The 20,204-nt window shown below is 35.9% G+C and overlaps 1 protein-coding gene across 10 annotated transcripts in view; it reads right to left on the reverse strand.

Moving 5' to 3' along the window:
- The window catches only part of CDC42BPA (CDC42 binding protein kinase alpha), a 156,313-nt gene that overhangs the window by 40,489 nt on the left and 95,620 nt on the right, over positions 1-20,204 (reverse strand). For all 10 annotated transcript variants that reach the window (XM_048936763.1, XM_048936758.1, XM_048936760.1 and 7 more), the window contains 7 exons: positions 18,817-19,064; positions 15,171-15,276; positions 13,829-13,953; positions 7,362-7,467; positions 6,874-7,022; positions 4,823-4,914; positions 2,657-2,733 (listed from right to left, as the gene is read on the reverse strand). In XM_048936763.1, the coding sequence (XP_048792720.1) occupies positions 2,657-2,733; positions 4,823-4,914; positions 6,874-7,022; positions 7,362-7,467; positions 13,829-13,953; positions 15,171-15,276; positions 18,817-19,064 (903 nt within the window). The remainder of the gene's footprint in view (positions 1-2,656; positions 2,734-4,822; positions 4,915-6,873; positions 7,023-7,361; positions 7,468-13,828; positions 13,954-15,170; positions 15,277-18,816; positions 19,065-20,204) is intronic.

Genomic DNA, 20,204 nt, shown 5'->3' on the forward strand with positions numbered 1-20,204 from the left:
TGCAGAATTGACTTTAAACACAACTTAATTACACTACTTTCCAGTACTAATGAGGTCAACAAACATTTCTCTTTCAAAAAGAAAGGTAACTCAGCAGGCACTGTACTCGTCTGCAAAGCACTTTTCTCATCTTTGAACACTCAACTCTCTGGGTCTGGAGTTTCAGCACATTTGTGAGATAGCATTCTGCCCCTCTGTTAGTGAGGTTAGCCCCTCACCAGTGCAATGTACTCCTGCCCAAAGCAATTGAGAAAAAAACAGCTGTTGGATTCAGCTTGAAGATACAGCATTTGAAGTTTGATTCTGTATGCATTACATCATCCAGATGCAACATTATACACATGAATACTTGGAGCTACTCCAAAAATAAAATCTGGGTACCAAACAAGACTTCATCTGAGTGTGTGCTCCAATGTCTTCACCAATCACTGTAGGAGAGTAATAGATACTTCTTTCAGAAGTACCTTGGTATGAAAGAGCCTGCTGACACAAACTAAGCTCCTAACGCTATGGCAACATACAGAACACTTCCTTAACCCAGTAAAGGACATAAAAATTCATTTATTACACATTTTAAAAGACAGGAAACTCTACCTGTCTCAACGAAAAGAGTTCTTTCAGAATTGGTGAAAGGAAATGCAATCAGTAGAATAGATCTGTATACAATACTTTTCTTGTTACATCATTCACAACAAATATTTCTAGAATAAAATAAATTATACTGCATTCTAATGCAAGTATGATTATTGTACTTTAAATGCTACACACTTTTGTATGTGTATATCAAAAAACACAGATGTACACACACAGTATACCAAGAATGGCAATGGGTGGTTGTCTACAAATGATGTAGAGTATTTAAAGCCTCTGAGCATTTACAATTATGTGCTTATTACTTCAGCCTGGAAGAAATATAATGCAGTCAATTTTCAGCTTGTAATTTAATTTCCTTAGCAAGCAGCTAATCAGGGCAAATTTTTAAACACTGCTGTGATTAAAAATTAGCATCTCAAAAGGCAGTAAAAAGAAATCAATCAAGAAGGTCACCTCAAAGCCGAAATAAAAATTACTTCCTGCAATACAGGCTTAAAAGGAAACATTTCCATTGAAGTGACCAGAAGAGTTTTGGAGACAACTGACAGAACGACAGGAAGCAACAGAACTAAGTGATAGAAGTATGACAGAAATTTTAGAACCATTTTCTAAAGTAAAGACCCCAAAGCAGCTTCTCCCCATTAGAAACAACCTTCTTCAATACAGAATTATTCACATAAAGAAAACCATTTAATTCTATCTATATAGACAGGTGTAAGTACTACAGGTATAGTTCTCCACTGCACTTGCAGCATTTTATTTGACTGCATTATTGTTCAAATACCCCAAATCAATCAACTGATCTCCGTTATTGAGGGATTTACTGGTTTGAAAACCAAAGACTTACGTCATCGATAAAATCAATCAATGAGGATGAAGAAGAGGAAAAGGAGTCCTATTTTAATGAAATCAGCAATAAAGAAAAAAAACAAAGGAAGGGAGAGAGACAGAAAAAGAAATGGATGAAGAAAACTTCAGTATAAATAAAAATGCAAAAGTAAACAACTATAAATGACAAATTGCAAAGCGTTACCCAAGTTTTCATTAATTGCCTTTCATAGACAATTAATAATCAACACATAAAATCAAATGTTTTTCTTGCACTGACTCAATAAAACAAGATTCCTACATTCCAAGAGGAATTTTATTCTAAAAGTAACTTATAAGGGAAATCATTTAAAAAAGAAATGAAAAAATGCGTTAATTATGCATTATGAGACAACAATGGAATAATGAATACACAATAAAAAGCAAGTTAATTTTGGAAGATTAATAGCATCAGGAATGTCTTTTGTAGCTAAATATGATCTTGTATATGTATCAGGAAAAAAACAAGCACAGATTTTACAACAAATGTATAACTGTGAAGGTGGTGTGTTGTCCCCACTGAATTTAGTTTGACCAGTATTTCACCCTGGCTGCTTTTCTCTAAAGAAAAACGATGCACTGTTGGCTGTTGATTAAAACAGAGGATAAGAAATGCATTGTGTTGTTTCAATTTTCCACATCCACACTTTCTACCTAAACTGGTCTCTATTCTAAAAGCAACAAAGGAATTAAAGAGATTTATTTTTTAGGAATATAAATTCTGTGGAGAGGAACAGCAATTATCTGGGTTTTAGAAATCTGTGAATGAAAATGAACAAACAATGAAAACATCCTAATAAATATCAACCACTTCAGTATCAACCACTTCACAGAACGCAATCAAGGATTATTTGCATACTTTCATGCTTACAAAACCAGCATTCACATTACTTAGCATTATTCTGAACACGTACCAAAGTCATTTGAGCACCTTTGCTTTACGTGTTTGCTATGATATTAGGAAAATTTCTGCATTCAGCATTTTAGAGAGAATTTGCTATGATTATTAAGCGTTCAAGAGAAGACAGCCAGCACTGCAAACGATGAGCAGTATTCACACACTGTTGTATACAAGTAAATACGGGATAATATCATTAAAACAGTAACAAACTCTCAGCAAGTGTGTATTCTGTATAAAACAGCAATAGTAAAAAGTTTCACTGACAACTGAGAGAGCAAACAGCTTTACACTTACTTCAAATTGATCCAGAGCAGAGGTAGGCGCATTCAAAAATGCCAAGAAAGAATTCTGTGAGTCTTGGTGCTTTACACCTAGAAAACAGCAGCAGGTTTTTAAGCTACAGAAAAGTGACCATTTTATGGAGGACCTTTGCCTTGCCGCATTCTGGGTTTGGGAATCCACCTCAGACAGCTACATTTGTTCAAAGCAATTGTCATGTTTGGTCTGTTTTTCATAGTAAAATCTTTTTTTAATAGATATACACCCACTAAAGCAAGCAACAAATGTTTAATTAGCCTTTTCCAAGCTAGGATGCGTGTGGTGTGAACTGAGCATGAAACCACACTTATGCGTGCCTTCTGTGCAATACACAAGTTTTCTAATGCACTTATGGCCATCTCCAACATGCACTGAATCATACAGGTTTAACCACTAACACGGCAGGTGTCACCCCTGCTCTGCCTGCACATTGGACAGTCTGCTGTGGCAAGACTGTAGATAAAAGCAAACAGTGAGATTCAACAAAAAGCACACAAAACATGCTGTTTGGGAATACATGGTATTTTCAAATAATACAGTTTTTATGTAAATACACTGAAATCCTAGAAAAAGACTAAACAAAATTCTCTGATAACCTACTTCCTACAGAATCATTTTTGTAATCATTTTCCCCACCCTTCTTGGTTTCTGCAATGCATTTCTCAAGAGCAAAAGATGGTAGAAATCAATCTACACGTACAAGAAAGTTAGTCTACCATGGAATATTGACTGCAGCTGAATCCTCCACACAAGGAATGATTGAGACAACTATACAGTTCTTCTTACAAAGGAGAATCAAGTCCAAAAGATAATAAGGATGTTGAATTAAGATATATTTCTATCAAAATATTTGACTAATTACAGTAGAATCTTATACATTACTTCCGGAAACACAATAGTTAATACTCCTTTTTTTCTTCTTTTTTTTTTCCAAAAAAAAAAAAAAGAAAAGAGCAAGTGTTTATCTCCATTTCCACAAAAATAAGGTATTAAGACTAGAAAAAATACAAGATGAAACATTAATTACAAGCTCTTAACAGATTGTTTCATGGAAAGGTAGATTTCATAAGCAGGGTAACTATGGACAATATTTTAAAAATATTTTCAAAAAGATAAATCTGAAAGTAAAAGCTAAATGTGACAAAACATTAATGTCCCCACTCAGCAGTATAATCCTGATCTTAGCACTAACATCAAGATGAAAAATTAACAATTCCCTAAGTGGTATTTGCTAATCAGTGCCAGTGATTTCTGAACATTTTGTACAGGTTTATATACTTTTTACCAGTCAGCCAACACGTGGAGGCCTATATATGGAAACAGATTATTTTCTGTTATTGGCTGTTATGACAGTAAACAACATTTGAAATCTCTATGCAGCAACTGTTGCTAGAATTTTGAAACTCAAGTTCAAGCAGTTTCCTACAAAAAATCTGGTAATTCCTTTTGGCCTGAAAAATCACTTCTTCCCACTTAGAAGATACAAATATTAGAGGTAGTACGGGAACTGTAAAGAATCAGCCAAATCATTAATCTTACCTCAACAAATTTTTTTCATTTCAGACTTACTAAAAGCCTCTTCTCTAATGCAAAACAGTTAGCAGATGCAACAGAAATCCCAGAATATTCTCTTACAACCATAGCAAAGCAAACATGACCACACTGATCACTGCATGTTTACAAAGCCAATCAATGAATCCATTGAAGAAACCAATGAATGAACTGCAGTGCCTCTGCAGCTGTTTTCCTTCTTATGGGCCTCAAATGTTCATAAACGAAAAATACAGTGATTAGTGCTAAAGTCTAAATACCTTTCATTCATCAAAGATGGGAAACAATTACAAAAAAATCCATTCTTTCAGCAATTTTCTGGCAGTCAAATACCATACATATGCCAAATAAAAGTACTACAACTCCAACATGGATATTATCTTACTCGTTCAAGTGTATCACCAAAGCTGTTACAAGTACACATGAGCAAATTCAACTGTGGGTACATCTCACCATGCAATAGCTGTGCTCACATTTTGTATGCCAAAGTTTCCTGGTATCATATTTTAGAGAAAAGACGACACTTAATTGATAAGATGTGCCCACAAATGTGAAATATGTTCTTATTTAGTTGGATATCAGTTGCCATACCCTTTTCTGATCTAAGTTCTTCCGTCTCCTTCTTCAGCCTTTCAATATCGGACAACAGTTCCAAGTTCTTCTTCTCAGATTCTTGCAATTTACTTCAAAAGAACACAAACAAAAATCCTTTGTAAACATTGAGAACCAATGTTACAAATCACTCTTTCTTTATTCATCTTTCCACATTATGTGGACGAATGCTCAGTTAAAAATCAATGCCCAGCAAGCTGCATGATCTCATCAAATGCAAGAATGAACTCAGAAACCACTTTGGACCTCTTCGGTAAGGTATCTTAAAGAAACAGAACAGGCATTAATTGCCCTTGTTTAACCATTAGGTAGGGTCACATCTCTAATGTATGAGTAATTGTGTGAGCCTGTATCCTGTGGATAAGGGAAAAAAAAAAAAAAAAAAAGACCACATGTACTTACAAACTTATAAATAGAGTTTTTATTTTGTTCATTCATAGTACCTCTGATACTAATAGATCATGTATAACAGTTAGCTGTTTCAGTTCTTTCTGACTCAGCACTCCTCATCCTTGCTGATCAAAGAAAACCCTGGCATTCATATTTTTACAGGATCTACACCGCTGCCTATCATCAGGTTACCTGGTGTGAAAACCTCCCAGTTAAGTGGAAATGGTATTCCCACTTCACAGATACCTCAGCTCTGTCTAAACTATTTCCTAAAGCTGCAAAACAAGTCAGTGCCCCACAGATACGATTCAAGAAAAATTCTTCATTTTGCTTGTATTTGAAATTCTTACATCACATCCTACCCCTTCTCTGCTAGGAGCTGTTTCCATGCTTTGTATTGCCCTTTTACGTGTTTAGCCACTGCAAGATGACAGAAATGCTCCTATAAAAAAGTACTTCTATAGAGAAAGAAGGAACAGAATGTGTGTGACTCTAAGAGAAGGCTTGAAAGTCGTATTTCAGCTTCAGCACCTACTTCAACCTACACCAACTCAAAGGACTAGCACTGCAATACTTCAGTGAGATCTGTTATTTGGAAATGTAACTTCTATTACATCATAGTGCAGGACCAATTTTCTTCTCATGGCATACTGGCAATGCTTTAGCTTAAGTCAAATTACAACATATGGCAGGAGGTATGCAAACAGGACTATTTTGTACTTCACCTACTACGCCTCTTTGCTTAACAAAGTTAATGCTTGTAGAAGGAATTGAAACCACAGCTAAAGGAATTCATGCCTACTTTTTCATCAGAATTCAGCTGTAATCATTAGTAGTAGTGCAAGCTTGTTCTTAAACATGCCTTAAACAGAATTCTCTTGTAGGCTCAGAAAAATCTCATGTTCTGTATTTGATTTCTGTCCAAACGAGCAAAGGAAACAAGTACAAGTTTCGGTGGTAAATGCTATGACAAATGCTATCATCAAATTTGTGTCTGCAGGGTTTCAAGAAGTTTCATCAGTATTAGATTTTAGGCACCACTGATCTGAACTAAATTTAAGCTAGAGACCTAGAAATTTAATGTCTTGATACTAGTTCCCCACTTCAGTCATACGCCCTACTTGAAATTTTATAATTTAAGTTAAAACAAAAAACAAAAAACAAAACAAAACAAATAAAAAAACACACACACAAAAAAAAAAAAAAAAAAAAAAAAAACACCACAAAAAACCTCAAAAAATGGATCCAAGGAACAAGAGCATTCATAATCTCCTACAAGCACATACTGTTGCTGTGCAAACCAATACACAATAGTAGGTTTCTTTTCTTTTTAGAATGAATCTGTACAGCTATCAATACAATGGATAAGAATAAATTTGAACTGGTTACTAAACTAGGAGACATCACATTATTGAAAACAAAGTGTCCCCTTTGAATGTTGTCAAGATTCCAAAACTCCAAAGAAAGCATCCAGCTGCTTGCGCTATAAAGACAGATATCTTTTTTTTTTCACATTTGGATATAAGAAATCAGCATCATTCATCATCAAATTTTGACAGAAAATGTAAATTAAATGATGATACACTGACGCTCTCTGGTAGGAATCCAAGAAAGTTTTCCATAGAACAATTCAGTCTTACCACTCTGTAGAGATACAGGAAGCTTTGACTTTATTCAACTCATCTTGAATAGCCTGTTTGGCTCGGATTTCAGCATCAAGAGCTGACTGCAGTTCCAACCTTGCAGACATATCTAGCTTTGCAAAACGGCGCATCTTCCAGGGCATGTCCTAGTAAAAAATGATAAAATGATTCAAATGACCACTATGAAGGACAGGCACAAGTGAAAGACTTCAAGTTTTCCGTGCAGCATAGTACACATTTCCTTCAACAAATTAATATATGATTAGAAAGTAGCTACTTCAAGAATATTGTAGAAAAAAATTACATGATGTGACAAACAATCAATTTGCTAGTCAGTTATTCAGAAGGGAAGCTCTAGAGAAGTTTAGCTTTTGACTAACACAGCCTCTACAGAAAGAATATTATTACTGCAGCTAAAACTATCAAATGACCATTACCATTTTTAAACAAACAAAACATCTGATATGCAGAATGATAAGTCTTACTGTAGCTCTTGCACCCAAGCTGGAGTTCCTCAGGGCCTCTAGTTCTTCTGTCATTTTAGAGGCCAAGGCTTGAAGATAACCTCGAGCATCTTTTTCATCACTTACCCTAGACAATTACATTAGAAGAAAAATGTTTTAACTAAACGATCTAAACAAAAAATAAAATTCTCTTCATTTTTCTTAGAGTACTGACACAGGCTAAGACAGAACCCCAACTTAAGTCCCTGCAAGAGGAAGGTAAGCTAGCATCCAAACCTGAGGAACTGCACTGACATACAAGATGAGGGAAAGTGGATCCTCATCTCTGCTCAGAGCAGAAGGAAGAGCCTCCCTTTGGCCCCCAAACTGCCCCTATACAACACGTATGAGGCTCGGGATGGAAAAAAAGAAAGGTCATGGCTAACAGTCAAGACACAGGAAAAGAAATATGCTCAATGTTGGTAAAACTTGCTGAAGGTGCACTCAACTCCACTGTCAATGTCACTGATGAAGACAGTACTGAGTACTGGTCCCAGCACTGAACCCTGTGGGACCACTTGTCACTGATCTCCATCTAGACATTTGATTTGTAGACTACCACTGTCTTGCGCTATCTTGCAACAAGTTCCTAATATACTGAGCATTCCTCCCAACAAATTGATACATTTTCAGTCCAGAGAGAAGGGAGTTAGGAGGGACAAATGCCTTACTGAACTCCAGACAAATGACATCAGTGGCTCTTCCCTTGCTCACTAATGCAGTTATGCCATCATAAAAAAACACTAGGTTAGTCAGGCAGGAGCTGCTCTTGGTGAAGCCATGGTGGTGTCATGGTTTTATGATTTTTGGTTATCAGTATTCCACACCATAGCATCATGTAATGCACTGGGGGTTTGATGCTCAAGTTCCTGGTGCCTGTTCAGAGGAGAAGAACTACATTTCCCCAGGGGCTTTGCGGCCAGCGAGGAGATAGAACTCCTGGCAAGGTCACCAGATGCTCTCTTCTTTGCCTGCTCTTCTTCGCCTGCGCTTCTCCATCTGCTTCTCTTCATCTGCTCAACTGGACTGCACTTCTCACCTCAGCGTTGCGGTGAGGCCTATCCACCTTTCAGACACACTCTCTCTCTCTCATTATATTTTGCTGATACTATATTTAGTCTGTTTCTCCTCAGATCGTTGCCTCTGTTTTCAATTATTTTGGGGTCCCCTGTTTCCCTCTTCCAGAGGCGCGGATCCATGGATCCCTCTTCCCTGCTGGTCACGGAACCGGGCCGAACCAGCCATAAACCGCTGACAGCTGTTTGTTCATATCACCTCCCTCTCTTCCATGTGCCTTAGCATAGCTTCCAGGAGGATCAGCTCCATGATCTTCCCTGGTACAGAGGTGAGGCTGACAAGTCAGTAGTTCCCTGGGTCATCCTTTCTACCCTTCTTAAGAATGGCTGCAGCATTGCCTTTTTTCCAGCTTCTCCTAGTGACCTGTCTGCAGAAAGGGATTTCTCCTCATTGCATATAAAGCAACACAAATTCCTCTTGTTGATTTTACACAGTGAATATGGAAATGGTGCAATTTGAATGTCTGCCATTAATTAATGAAAATAATATAATGCTTCAACAAAGTTCTACAGATAGCAAGCCAGAGTGGAGCTCTGACTTTGACTTGCCATGGACTTGGGAGGAACAGAAGAGCTCTATCATAGTAAAAGCTACAGATTAAATATCTACAGGTTGTAGTGACTTCTGGGTGTGCAATTTAAGATTTATCTAAGGAAGAACGCTTTAATCAGAGAAGCTAGAGACTACTTGCCACAAAACTCCCACCCAACATGGAAAAGTTAAGAACCTAATCATTCTGTAAGCTTTATTTTCTTTGTCTCTTGCTTACAATTTAGTTCAATGGGTAATGAGGAGACTTAAAAACAAAACTAAACTAAAAACCATCTCCTGATTCCATTTATGTCAGTGTGATAGTTTTGACATGAATGGGTTAGCAACTTCCCAAGGTATACGAGGACTCAATGGAAGCAGACTATCAACTTTCTAACATTCCATATGTAACCCATTTTGATGACTAGATGAGAAGATCCTGTCCTGTACAAACCACTTACGATACAAGAGTAGGCAAAAGGTGCAGTAATCAGCATAAGAAGCCTACACATGACAAAATGGATACTAAAAAGAACAAAGTACAAGTGGGAACAGAAAGATTCACTTCCCATGTTAGAAAGAAAGTTGTTTGTTTGTTTTTACAAAAATCGATGCCATGTTTAAGCAGATTCTTTAGTGTATTAAAGAATTAATAGTGCAATTTGCAGTAGAAATGGTGTTGTTGTCCACTAGATGGCAACATTTTCTCCAAAATGATTTACATATTGATCAAATGCTGATTTCCTAAGAGCAGTTGGATTTGTTCCTGTTTTGCTGGTGATTATTATGCTGTTGTAAAGTAACTGAGTAAAACTAAAATTTCATTATGTACTTGGAGACATCATCATGTTAACCTTCAAATAACCATTCACAAACATCTGGTAGTTTATTTGTCATGCTACTAGGAAAGTGGGACCATCTGTGTCTGTGTCCAGAATACTTTACAACACAAAATGAATCAAGACCAAAGATTTTTTTTTTTTTTTAATCATTTGTTATTATTATTGTTTTTATTATTATTATTTGCTAAACAGAAGGGATCTTGAAGCCCTGGGGTCACATACCAAGCTGCATCTCATTTCATTTAAAACCTCAGGGAAGTCTGAAAGCTATCACTCGTAGTTCTCCCACAGGTTCTCAGAGGTTTTAGATCTCTGTCTATCACTATCCTTAAAGTCTCAACTCTTTTTCTCCCCTAATCTATTTAAAAGAAACAAACAAACCAATCCTATTTCTCTAAACTTTCAGCACTTTTCTTTGCTCTCAAACACTGAAGTTTCCCATTATTCTCCATAATTTCTACTTAATAGATGATTAATTTCTGATTATTCCTACTTTGAACACCATGAATCTCAGAACATCTCAGGTTTTCTGCTGAATTTCCTGCATCTTCTGATAGTTATCAAAAGTCCCATCCTACTCTAAATCTTGTATTCAATCTGTGTGTGCTTTCTTCTGAGAGCAAGCAGATTTCAAAACTCAAAGAACTTTAAAGTAATTGTGGTACTTTAAAAAAAAAAAATGAAATGAATAATCAGGATAATATCAACCATACTGCAGTTGGTAGAAAGAAATCTAGTTAACAAGGAGAATGATCTCTGTAACAACAGCCATACCTTCTGGCCTCAGTTGAATCTAAGCTTCATGTTTCACTCTATGAGTAAATTAGGTAGGATTTAGTTCATTTTTACATACATACTCAACATACAAAGTTATTAATTTGAACTCATTATTAAAGATTCCATTTCAATGAGTGGAGAGAAAAAGAGATTCCTACAGTATTACTTACGGGATTGTCTACCTTTACAATTTTTAAAATTGGCTTATAGCCTCCCAGAGAGAGTTAGTAAGTTCATGTTTTTGACAAGTACTCTGGGAATCCCTACCAAGGTTTCCATGAATCTCTTCTCAGCAATAAATCAGAAATACAGTACCATGGCTATTCAGAAGTCTCTCTTTTAAAGTGACTGTGTTAACCTCACAGACAATGAATTCCTTTCCTATCTTCCATAGGAAAATTTATAGCTAACTATAAAGTCCTTAACATCTCTTATTCTTGTCAAGAAACGATGAGTGATTTGGCCAATATAAGCATGTAATTATAGTAGCTCCATTAAAGTTGGGTGATCTGTGAGGGTCTATTGCTACCAACAATAGAATATGCAATTAAATTTTGGTTGAAGTATTTATATTAAGAAGTTGGTATATATATGGTGCCTTGGGATAATAATAGCAAAAATTAAAAAAGTTTTGTACATCTTCCATAAACAAGATGCAAGAGACCACAGTAAGAATGCAGAGAAAGCTAAAGGGAATATGACAGGTCAGCTTTATAACTTTCAGATTACAAAATTTGAAAAGAAATGAAATTCAGAAACTCACAAGGAGTTGTGAAAAGAGCAACAGTCTTAACTGCCCAAAATGTGAACTCAAAGAGTGCCACGTGAGTGCCACACGTGTCCAGAGAGAGATCTGCAAGACGGTAAAACACTTCAAGTGAAGAACGCCTTAGGCTTGTGTTACTTAAAACAGAGCTGCAACAAATACCTTGAACTCACAGAGAGCCAAACAATCTGCTTACCAAAATAGTAATTAATTGCATATACTGCCTCCAATCCTTCACGAATCACGGCAGAAAAATTAGACAGGAGGAAAAAAAAAACATTTTAAAGGTGTTTTAAAGCACGCACCCAAAAATATATAAATTTTGGGTGCGTACTTTTATATTTTGATTTAGTATTATATGAAAATCTGTTAGGTGAGGAGATGCAGCTCAGAAGATCTATCGTAGTTTGTTAGCTCCCAGGCATGCTATTTCCAGTTTGAAGATGCGGTCAGGTAGGGATTGAATTTCTATGTTCTTCCAAAGAAAACACAGATGTGACTGATTAAATTAGTTTAAAAAGAATGTAGATACTTTTCTTTTCAAATGTTTACCATTATAATGGATAATAATTTATACAGCAGCCCATGTTCCACAGCAAGAAAGTTCCCAAATAAAGGACCCAGTTTCAGTATGCAGAGCTGAATTCTAACAACAGCAGAAGGACATTATCAGATCATCTGGCTAACATATGGGAAATCCAAACACAATAAGGAAGAAATGAGAGCAACTATGTCGCCTCACAATGCTGAAAAATTTTAATACAGGTGGAAAGGAATGCAAAGGGAAAATTGAGATGCATAAGGTAATTAAAAACTGAAACTAAATCATGTTTTCTATCTCCTTAATGTCCAACTGTAGTATTTTTTTCTTTGCCTTTCTTTAAACAAATTTTTAATTTTCAGCTCCATACTTTTTAAAATACACTGTACTATTGAAAGAGATTACTAAAATGCTTTTAAGAAAGTTATTCTTGCATGTTAACTTTATTCCATTTAGTATCTTTAGGGACGCAAAAAAAAAACAATCCCAAGCCTCTTCTCCTCCCAAGTGACATCTGATGCATGCAAGATGCCTTATCGTGTATCTGAACTGCATCAGTAGTACAGCCTAAAATATTAAACACTCTCATCAACTGGTGAATGGACTTTCTTAATGGCTGTGGGTACACTTTTACATAGTGTCAAGTAAAACAACCCATATTTAATGCTGACTTGTCTTCTTCTGTAGCTCCAAACTTTTGAGTGCTTTCCAACAACATGGAATGTAAAACAGACTTGTGTCTCTTTTCGCTTGATTTTTTTCTGAATAAATATTTCCAATCAGCTACAAACTAACAGAGTTTCAGCAAATAAATACATGTTTCTCCAATGCAGACAGTCTATTACATTTAGAGATGGGACAGACAAACCTGCACAATTGGACCTTTTAAAATTTGTCATCTCTGCTATGAATTCAATGCCTTGACACACTATGAACTTCATAAAACAGATCAGAGTTACATTATTTAATTAACAGTTTAAAACACTTCCAGAAAGCCAGAAGACAATCTTGCTTTCTTGTTATATATCACACAGTTATATTCAAAGGCAAACTTTGTGTATCTGAACAACAGAATTATACTTACAACAATCGGCATACTAAGGTTCATTAAAATAAATGTTTCTGATTCTTGCTTTGGCATAACAAGTAACATTACTTAGTTACTACATGGAGAAGAATTCAAGTAGTAAATAAAAAAAAATATTCATATGCAATAATGATATCTTCACAGAAGTGGAAAAAAAGTTGAGATACAAAATGTTTTCATAGATACCAAACACTACATTATGACATACAAAGGGAACAGAGAGAAAAACAGAAACGGAGGAGAAAAATGAAAGATGTCTAGAAAGAGCAATCTCTTTCCCTCAATAGTTTCAAGTTATTCTTTTTCTCCATTTACTAGAAGTGGACAGAAGACTTCATAAGTGTAACAATCATTATTTAACTGAAGTATTATTAGAAACATCATCTGACTGGCACTGAGAGAGTCTCAAAACTTCTGCCTTTCGGCCTTGTAAAAATCACACAGAAGTTGCACTACATTTGTTTCATTCTGACACATGCCAAGCAGATGAAGGACATTAATGCTGAGACAGAAATGCTGTCAGCCACCACTTTTTCCAGGCTTGCTCCTTCTTGGAGGCGTGAGCTCAGCACATGATTCCTTCCAGCATTCTTCCAAAGCCACAAGCCACACCCAAAGCCATGATCATTTTGCGCTTCAATCCTTGTATTTGAAAAGACACTTTCCTTCTTAAGGAGGAACTCAATTTTCCAGATATGGATGTTATTAAAATCTCAGGCAAAAATACAGCAGAATCCCTGACAGGTGTGGGATTTCACCTAAGCACTTGCAAGTGTCAAATACAAATGCAGAACTCAGCAACAGCCCTACCACAGACTGAGTACTCACCATTGGATGATCTCAGTAATTTGGGCCTCCCAGTGGGCCACGGACTCCTTTTTATCAGCTAGGTCTCTCATTTCTTCTTCCAGCTGCCGGTTATTCATACTCAGCCTCTCAAACATGGCGGTGAGCTGAATGAGAAATTAAACAAATTGTTAAATGTATAAGCTATTGTGACTCTATCTCTCCACAGGCTCAGAGCCATGCATCTCTTCTCTCTCTCAGTTTATATAACTGCTCTAAAATTTGTTAACACCCATCACAATGAACAGCATGCAACAGTAAAAGCCAGAATCTTTCTTCATGTATGATCTCAGCTGTGCTTAAAGGTCTTTTTAGGGACTAGAACTACATTTTGCTCTAAAAAACAACACATCAGTGTCTAGAGAACTAGTCTCCACGTAACTGTTCAACTCTTAAAGGGTTTCTGTTTCACACCATATATGCGTGGAATGCTCTCTATATGAAAAAACAAATTGAAAAGGTAAAACAAAGGCACAAAAAATGTTACAGCTCAGATAAAACTACTGAATCTCTCCCTTATCTAGTAACCATGGACTATAAGGCTTAACAGATACAGCCACAAATCAGTCAGGAGATTCTCCAGGTATTTCACATTCCCGTCCTTCATTTTAATCACTCGCAGACAGAAAAACTGAAATTAAATGCACATCTGTAAGTACAAAACGGAATACCTAGCAATTAACCTTCCTTGCATTCACACAGCTGTCATTCATACAAGAACCTTCTGAAAGGCAAAATCCACAGCTAACCTGATTTCTTATGGGAAACTAAAACTTCATTATGTTAAATATTCCCCAAATCAAAATGAAATTAGACATCAGATAGACTTAATAGAAAGGCGTGAAGAGGAGAATAATCTCACATAAAATGTTGCGTTTTGCATTGAAATGCATTAACAAATCAAAATGATGAAAAAATATTAATTTTTAAGCTATACTTATTTAGTCCTTATGTGAATACCTAGCTACATATTTATCATTTCAATGGGCCTCTGATTTAAATGTCTATTTTTTCAATATTTTCTGCTTCCATTTTTTCTCTTTAGAAAATTGTATAAAATTAATCTTAGCAAACTTAAAACTCTTAGTAAAAGCCACATAACTTAATACCCACCCATATATACGTATACCTGCATATATACATATATATATGAACGCAATCTCAAATTCAGATGCCTGCAGGTATTCTCTATTCAAATATTAACGACAACTTTTGTTGTGTAATATTACCTTCTAGTAAGAGTTTTGTTAACCACTTTACATAACCAAATCTGTACACAGCCTACACTAACTGTAAACTCAGCCCTCAGCTACTCAGCACTTACCTTATCAAGTTCATTTGAAAGTTTCTTGTTTTCCTCTGTTAGCAGAATCTTTTCCCGTTCATATTTCTGCTTGAACTCTGTTTCAAATTCCTCTCTTTCACTTTGGCTAAGAAATAAAATGCATTAGATTTAGAAAATTTCCTTTAAAAAATGTATCACAGTCTTTACTCAAACATACAATGATTGATATAGATAGTAACTGAAAGGAAAGTACTGCACTGGTAAAACCCCAGTCTACCAAGACTAAAGATAAAATGGTGTTAAAATACCATTTTAGTACTGTCATCTATTAATCATCAATTAACTTCCCTTCAAAACAATATTAAAAGAAGTCCCCCGAGCCATTGTTTATCAATCCACTTGTACACATTTTATTCTTTAATGAATCCCTCAAACACTGAGCAGCTAAAATTCTGCAGATTGAAGTCTGTCAATATTCTGAAACATTCCAGACAGCTTCTCTTAAAGTCCACAGAAACGCTATTTTAATTTTCACGTTTCCATAGTTCCAGGTTTCATACAGAATGACAGGTGAAAACCACAACGTACGTAACCAGAATGAACAGATGCTGTGTAATGAACTTGAGAACCTGAAATTACATTCATGTTTTGACAAAAGCCATTGCCGTTTCCTCAAAGAGCTGTACTGCAGTGCTGCACACCTCCAACTCCCATCAGAAATGGAACTTCTATTCTGACACTCACTACAACAGAAAGTTTCACAAGATGGCACCGTAGCATTTTGTATTCACTGTGATGGGTAACTGGTACAAAGTTCATGTAGACTGATGGAACTGTGTTATGAATGCCAAAGGTACAGAAAATACCCATCAGTAAACATCACTGTCTGGCTTTAAAAGGCTTAAAAATGTGCAGTTCTTTAAAAAAAATAAAATCCAGGTGCGATTCTGTCTTGAACACTGCAACTGCTTTTCTGGATACCAACCAGAATTTTATGTTGAATAGAGAAATTATAACCTCACAACTGTTTCTGAAATGTGTAACTTGGACAAATGTACCAAACTGCAAGAACACCCTTAAAAAGAGAAGCTCCAGTGGTTACAGTGAACCCAGTTGAGAGTAACACTGGTTTGAATTTCCTATCCCTAATTTGAAATTCATTTAGTGCTTCAACTTCTCTTTGAAATCTAGAACAGCACGTTAGATTCATGGTGAAATCCTATGTTGCTAGGCATCCTTTGAAATGTAACACTACCTCCTAGCAAAGTAACATACTATCGTTACTGTTTAAACGCCAAGTTTGAAATTCACCACCACTCCTTTACTGTATCAACAGATTCCCTGTATATGATGAGCCTTCCAGGGAAGACGCAGGAAAAGATTAAAGCATTGGCTGTCAGGGGAATTAATAACAGGTTTTGCTTCTGTTTGCAAAGCAGAGATTCAAAGCTAATTTATCAGAGTGTAGACCAAGCTTAACATTAATTTCTTTAACTCTTTAACAATTTAACAATTCTAAGAAACTGAATATTGTATTACACATATTATGCCCCTATGTTTCCAATTTTAGTAGCACACACTTTATCAGACTATTTGCAAAGAGTACAGAGGGGTAGTTTCTCTTCCTTGAACACTCACACTGTTGGGATAACAGGGAATAAATCCTAAATTTAAAGGAAATAAACAAATTAAAAAAAAAACCAACCCTGTTTTAAAAAATGAAATGGAAACAAAAAGCATGCAAGTTTTAAAAAAGTTCCCAAAGCAGATTCTGACTGAGACCTAACTGACCCTTGCTTAGAATAACATACAGAATTAACTCTTTACTATAGCTCATTATAGCTATTTACTGTAGTAAATAACTCTTTACTATATAAAGCAATGAAACTCTATCCTTCAAACATACACTAAAGTTTATTTTTAGACTACCAAACACACTTCAATGCTGAGCCCACTCCACACCTACTGTTTAAACAGTTCTACTTATTTCACCATGAAGACTTCAGGTGCTTCCTTTCAACACTTACACTGAACAACATCTCTGTAATTCTGTATTGGCAGACACAAAAAGCTTTGTATGCCTGATTACAAAAGCTAAACAACACAAGCAAGGAGAAACAAAAAAAGTAACGCTCTCATGAGAAAAACTACCAAATACTATGAACTGAACAGCAATTCTTTCATTCTTAATACTTAGACTTTCCTTCTAAATCCCAGAATTACTACAGATGTCAATCTGCAGCATACACCGAACAGGGAATTTCTGCATTTAGGTGGAGAGCCAGTGAAATTCTGTTTATCAGTTTAACAAAACCCAGTCGAAGGTCAAGTCTTCATTAATCCCTCCTGCTGTGTTTGGACACCTGACTTGATAAGATGCTCAAGCCCTTTCCACTAAGGCTAAATGTTGGATTCCAATGTGCAATACATTTCTGTTCAATCTTTACAATTTTTTCTTACATCAACATTTGAAATACAGAAATACATGACTACATCAAGCCTTCAATTCAGATTTTGATGCAGCACATTTTCTATTTAGAGACAAGCTGTAAGACAAAAAGCTAGCATGAAGGAGATCGGCATCGTTAGGCCATTTGTCAGTAGATGAACATCTAGTTCTAGGCTCTGCAGCTGTGCATTAGAATAGCTCTCACAGAGCTCCACAGTTTTTGTATTGGTTGGCATTTGAAGGTTTCATCTCTAAGAACAGTTTAGGCTGCAGAAAGAAGTATTAATGATTCAATATTCCCTCCTTTAGAGGCACTAATGAGTTGACATCATTAAAAGAGTATCATATTATCCCTTTTATTGATTACAAGACAACAAAGCCTCTTCTGTATTTATAAGCCATAGGTCAGCAAGACCATTAAGTTGTGATACAATGAAAACACACTACTAATGGCATGCTTCACCTCTCAACATCTAATGAAGCAGCAAACTGCTGCAATAATATGTTCAGCTTACAAATTTGCACAGGCTTTTTGAAAAATGCTTTTATTTTATTTACTGCTTATATTCAAGGACTGCTACAGCTTAGGCTTTCAGTAGGAATCTCTCCTTCATGCTTTTTCTAATATCACAGCAGCAAAAAAGAACACCTACTTCAATGTCTATAAAATACTCTGATTTTTATGAATGGAAATGACGAACACAGTCAAGTTACGACTATTAGCATTTTGAACACTACACTATCCAACAGAAAATCTCACTTCCACTGATGAATGCCTCAAGAAACACTGTCAAGGCTAGTTATAAGCTCCACTGCATGGGAGAGAAAAAAAGCACTTCTCTGACAAATTACCACGCCAAAAGAGATAAAGCAGCTTATGCCTACAGTAGCCTGATGACTGATGTTAACACTGGATACAACTCAGCATGGATTAGCCCTAGTCCGCATTAAGTTCCTGTGCAGGGAGAAATGTAAGCAATAGTTGATCTTTAACACATTTCTTTTGCATCAAAGGATGAAAATACCAAACAAAAAAAAGTAAACAAATATTTTAAACTGCAAGATAAATATCTGGGGTCATTATATCCTAAGCTGCAATTCTGAAACTCATGTTACGTACCTTGGAACCATTAGAACATCAATTAGCTCAGCCAAAACCATACTGTGTCAGGAAATACAACAGGAGCCTTAGAAAGATATTCTCAGCTTTTTTATTTTATGCCATAAAATACTCACTTCTCTCTTCTGGTTTTCTCTAACTTGTCTTTCAAAATCATGATCTCCTTCTTAAGTGCAAGCTGCTGGCTCTCTGCATCCCGTAGTTCCTTCTTCAGACTTTTTATTTCATTAGCATGCATTATTTCACGTTTAGATAGTTCCTCTTCATAGAAAACACTTTTCTTTTCCAAGTCTGCCTTTAATTTAGTGATCTCTTGCTGGTGTTCTATACTGCTTACCCCAGGAGAACGACCAATCTGTTTTTGCTAAAACAAGAAGCTCCAAGTTAGCACTCAAGAATGCTGAAAACAATGCTTAGCAGCAACTCAATACTCTTCAGTCTGTGTTTAGAAAATATCCCATTACAGACTTCACATAAAAGCATGTATCTATTTTTATCTTTCTGAAAATTTGTTCATCATAAATCTGAACTGTACTTTTATCATTTTGTGATTTAAATGCAATAATAGTTTTCAAAACATGGAAATCATCACTTTAAACACCACGTAACACACTGTGACTCCCCTTACACGCAGTCAGAAAGTGACAGCAGCACTGAAAGACACTTATGATCCCACTCATCCAGTTCACACCAACAAAACCAAGAGGCTTTCAGGAATGCAGAAAAAGGACAACGATGTATAGTCAATATATTTCAAAGCATAGATAATTAGTGGAAAAACTATACAAAGGCAGGCAGAGACTAAAGGCTAAATTCTAGCTACAAAAACACTGTATGGATTGCATCAGTCAGGAAAACCTGATCTATTTTACTTAAACTAACCATTTACATCACTGCAGGTTAACAGGAAATACAAGCTTTAAACAATAAGAGTACTTCACTTTTCACAGCTGCAAAGCTCTCTTGGTGAGATCTGGCATTTTAGTAGTCTTCACATATTGCTTAAGGACACATACACATTCGTATCAACCACGCACCCAAAGTCCTGCAGTAACAGGACAAACTGAGGTTGCGGTGTTATACATGCATTGAAATCCAAGTATGGAAATGTAGATGCAGTTATATTTCATGTAAATACATGCATAACTTGGTTCAGATTTTTTTCTCCTTATAGATACGGAATACGGAAGGAAACATAGTCTAAATAAATAAAGCAAATTAATAAAAAGACTGCTTCAAAAAATGGTAGATAACTGAAAAACCTTCCTTAGGATAACTGTCTCACACTTGTAGGAGGTTCTACAATATTTTGTAACTCCATTCTTGTTATAAGTAAAGATAATTTTCCTTAGTTTATCTTGATGATGCATGAACAGATTTCAAGAGCTAAATGTCACTGAAGAAATTCAAATTATCTGATTTATTATAGTGATGAAATCTGTGAGAAAATGGCCTTGCTCTGAGTGTCAACCTAAGGCTGTAAAAATCTCTAACTGTATGAGCC

The sequence above is a fragment of the Lagopus muta genome, chromosome 2, assembly GCF_023343835.1.
Source record: "Lagopus muta isolate bLagMut1 chromosome 2, bLagMut1 primary, whole genome shotgun sequence".
Classification (NCBI taxonomy): Eukaryota; Metazoa; Chordata; class Aves; order Galliformes; family Phasianidae; genus Lagopus; species Lagopus muta.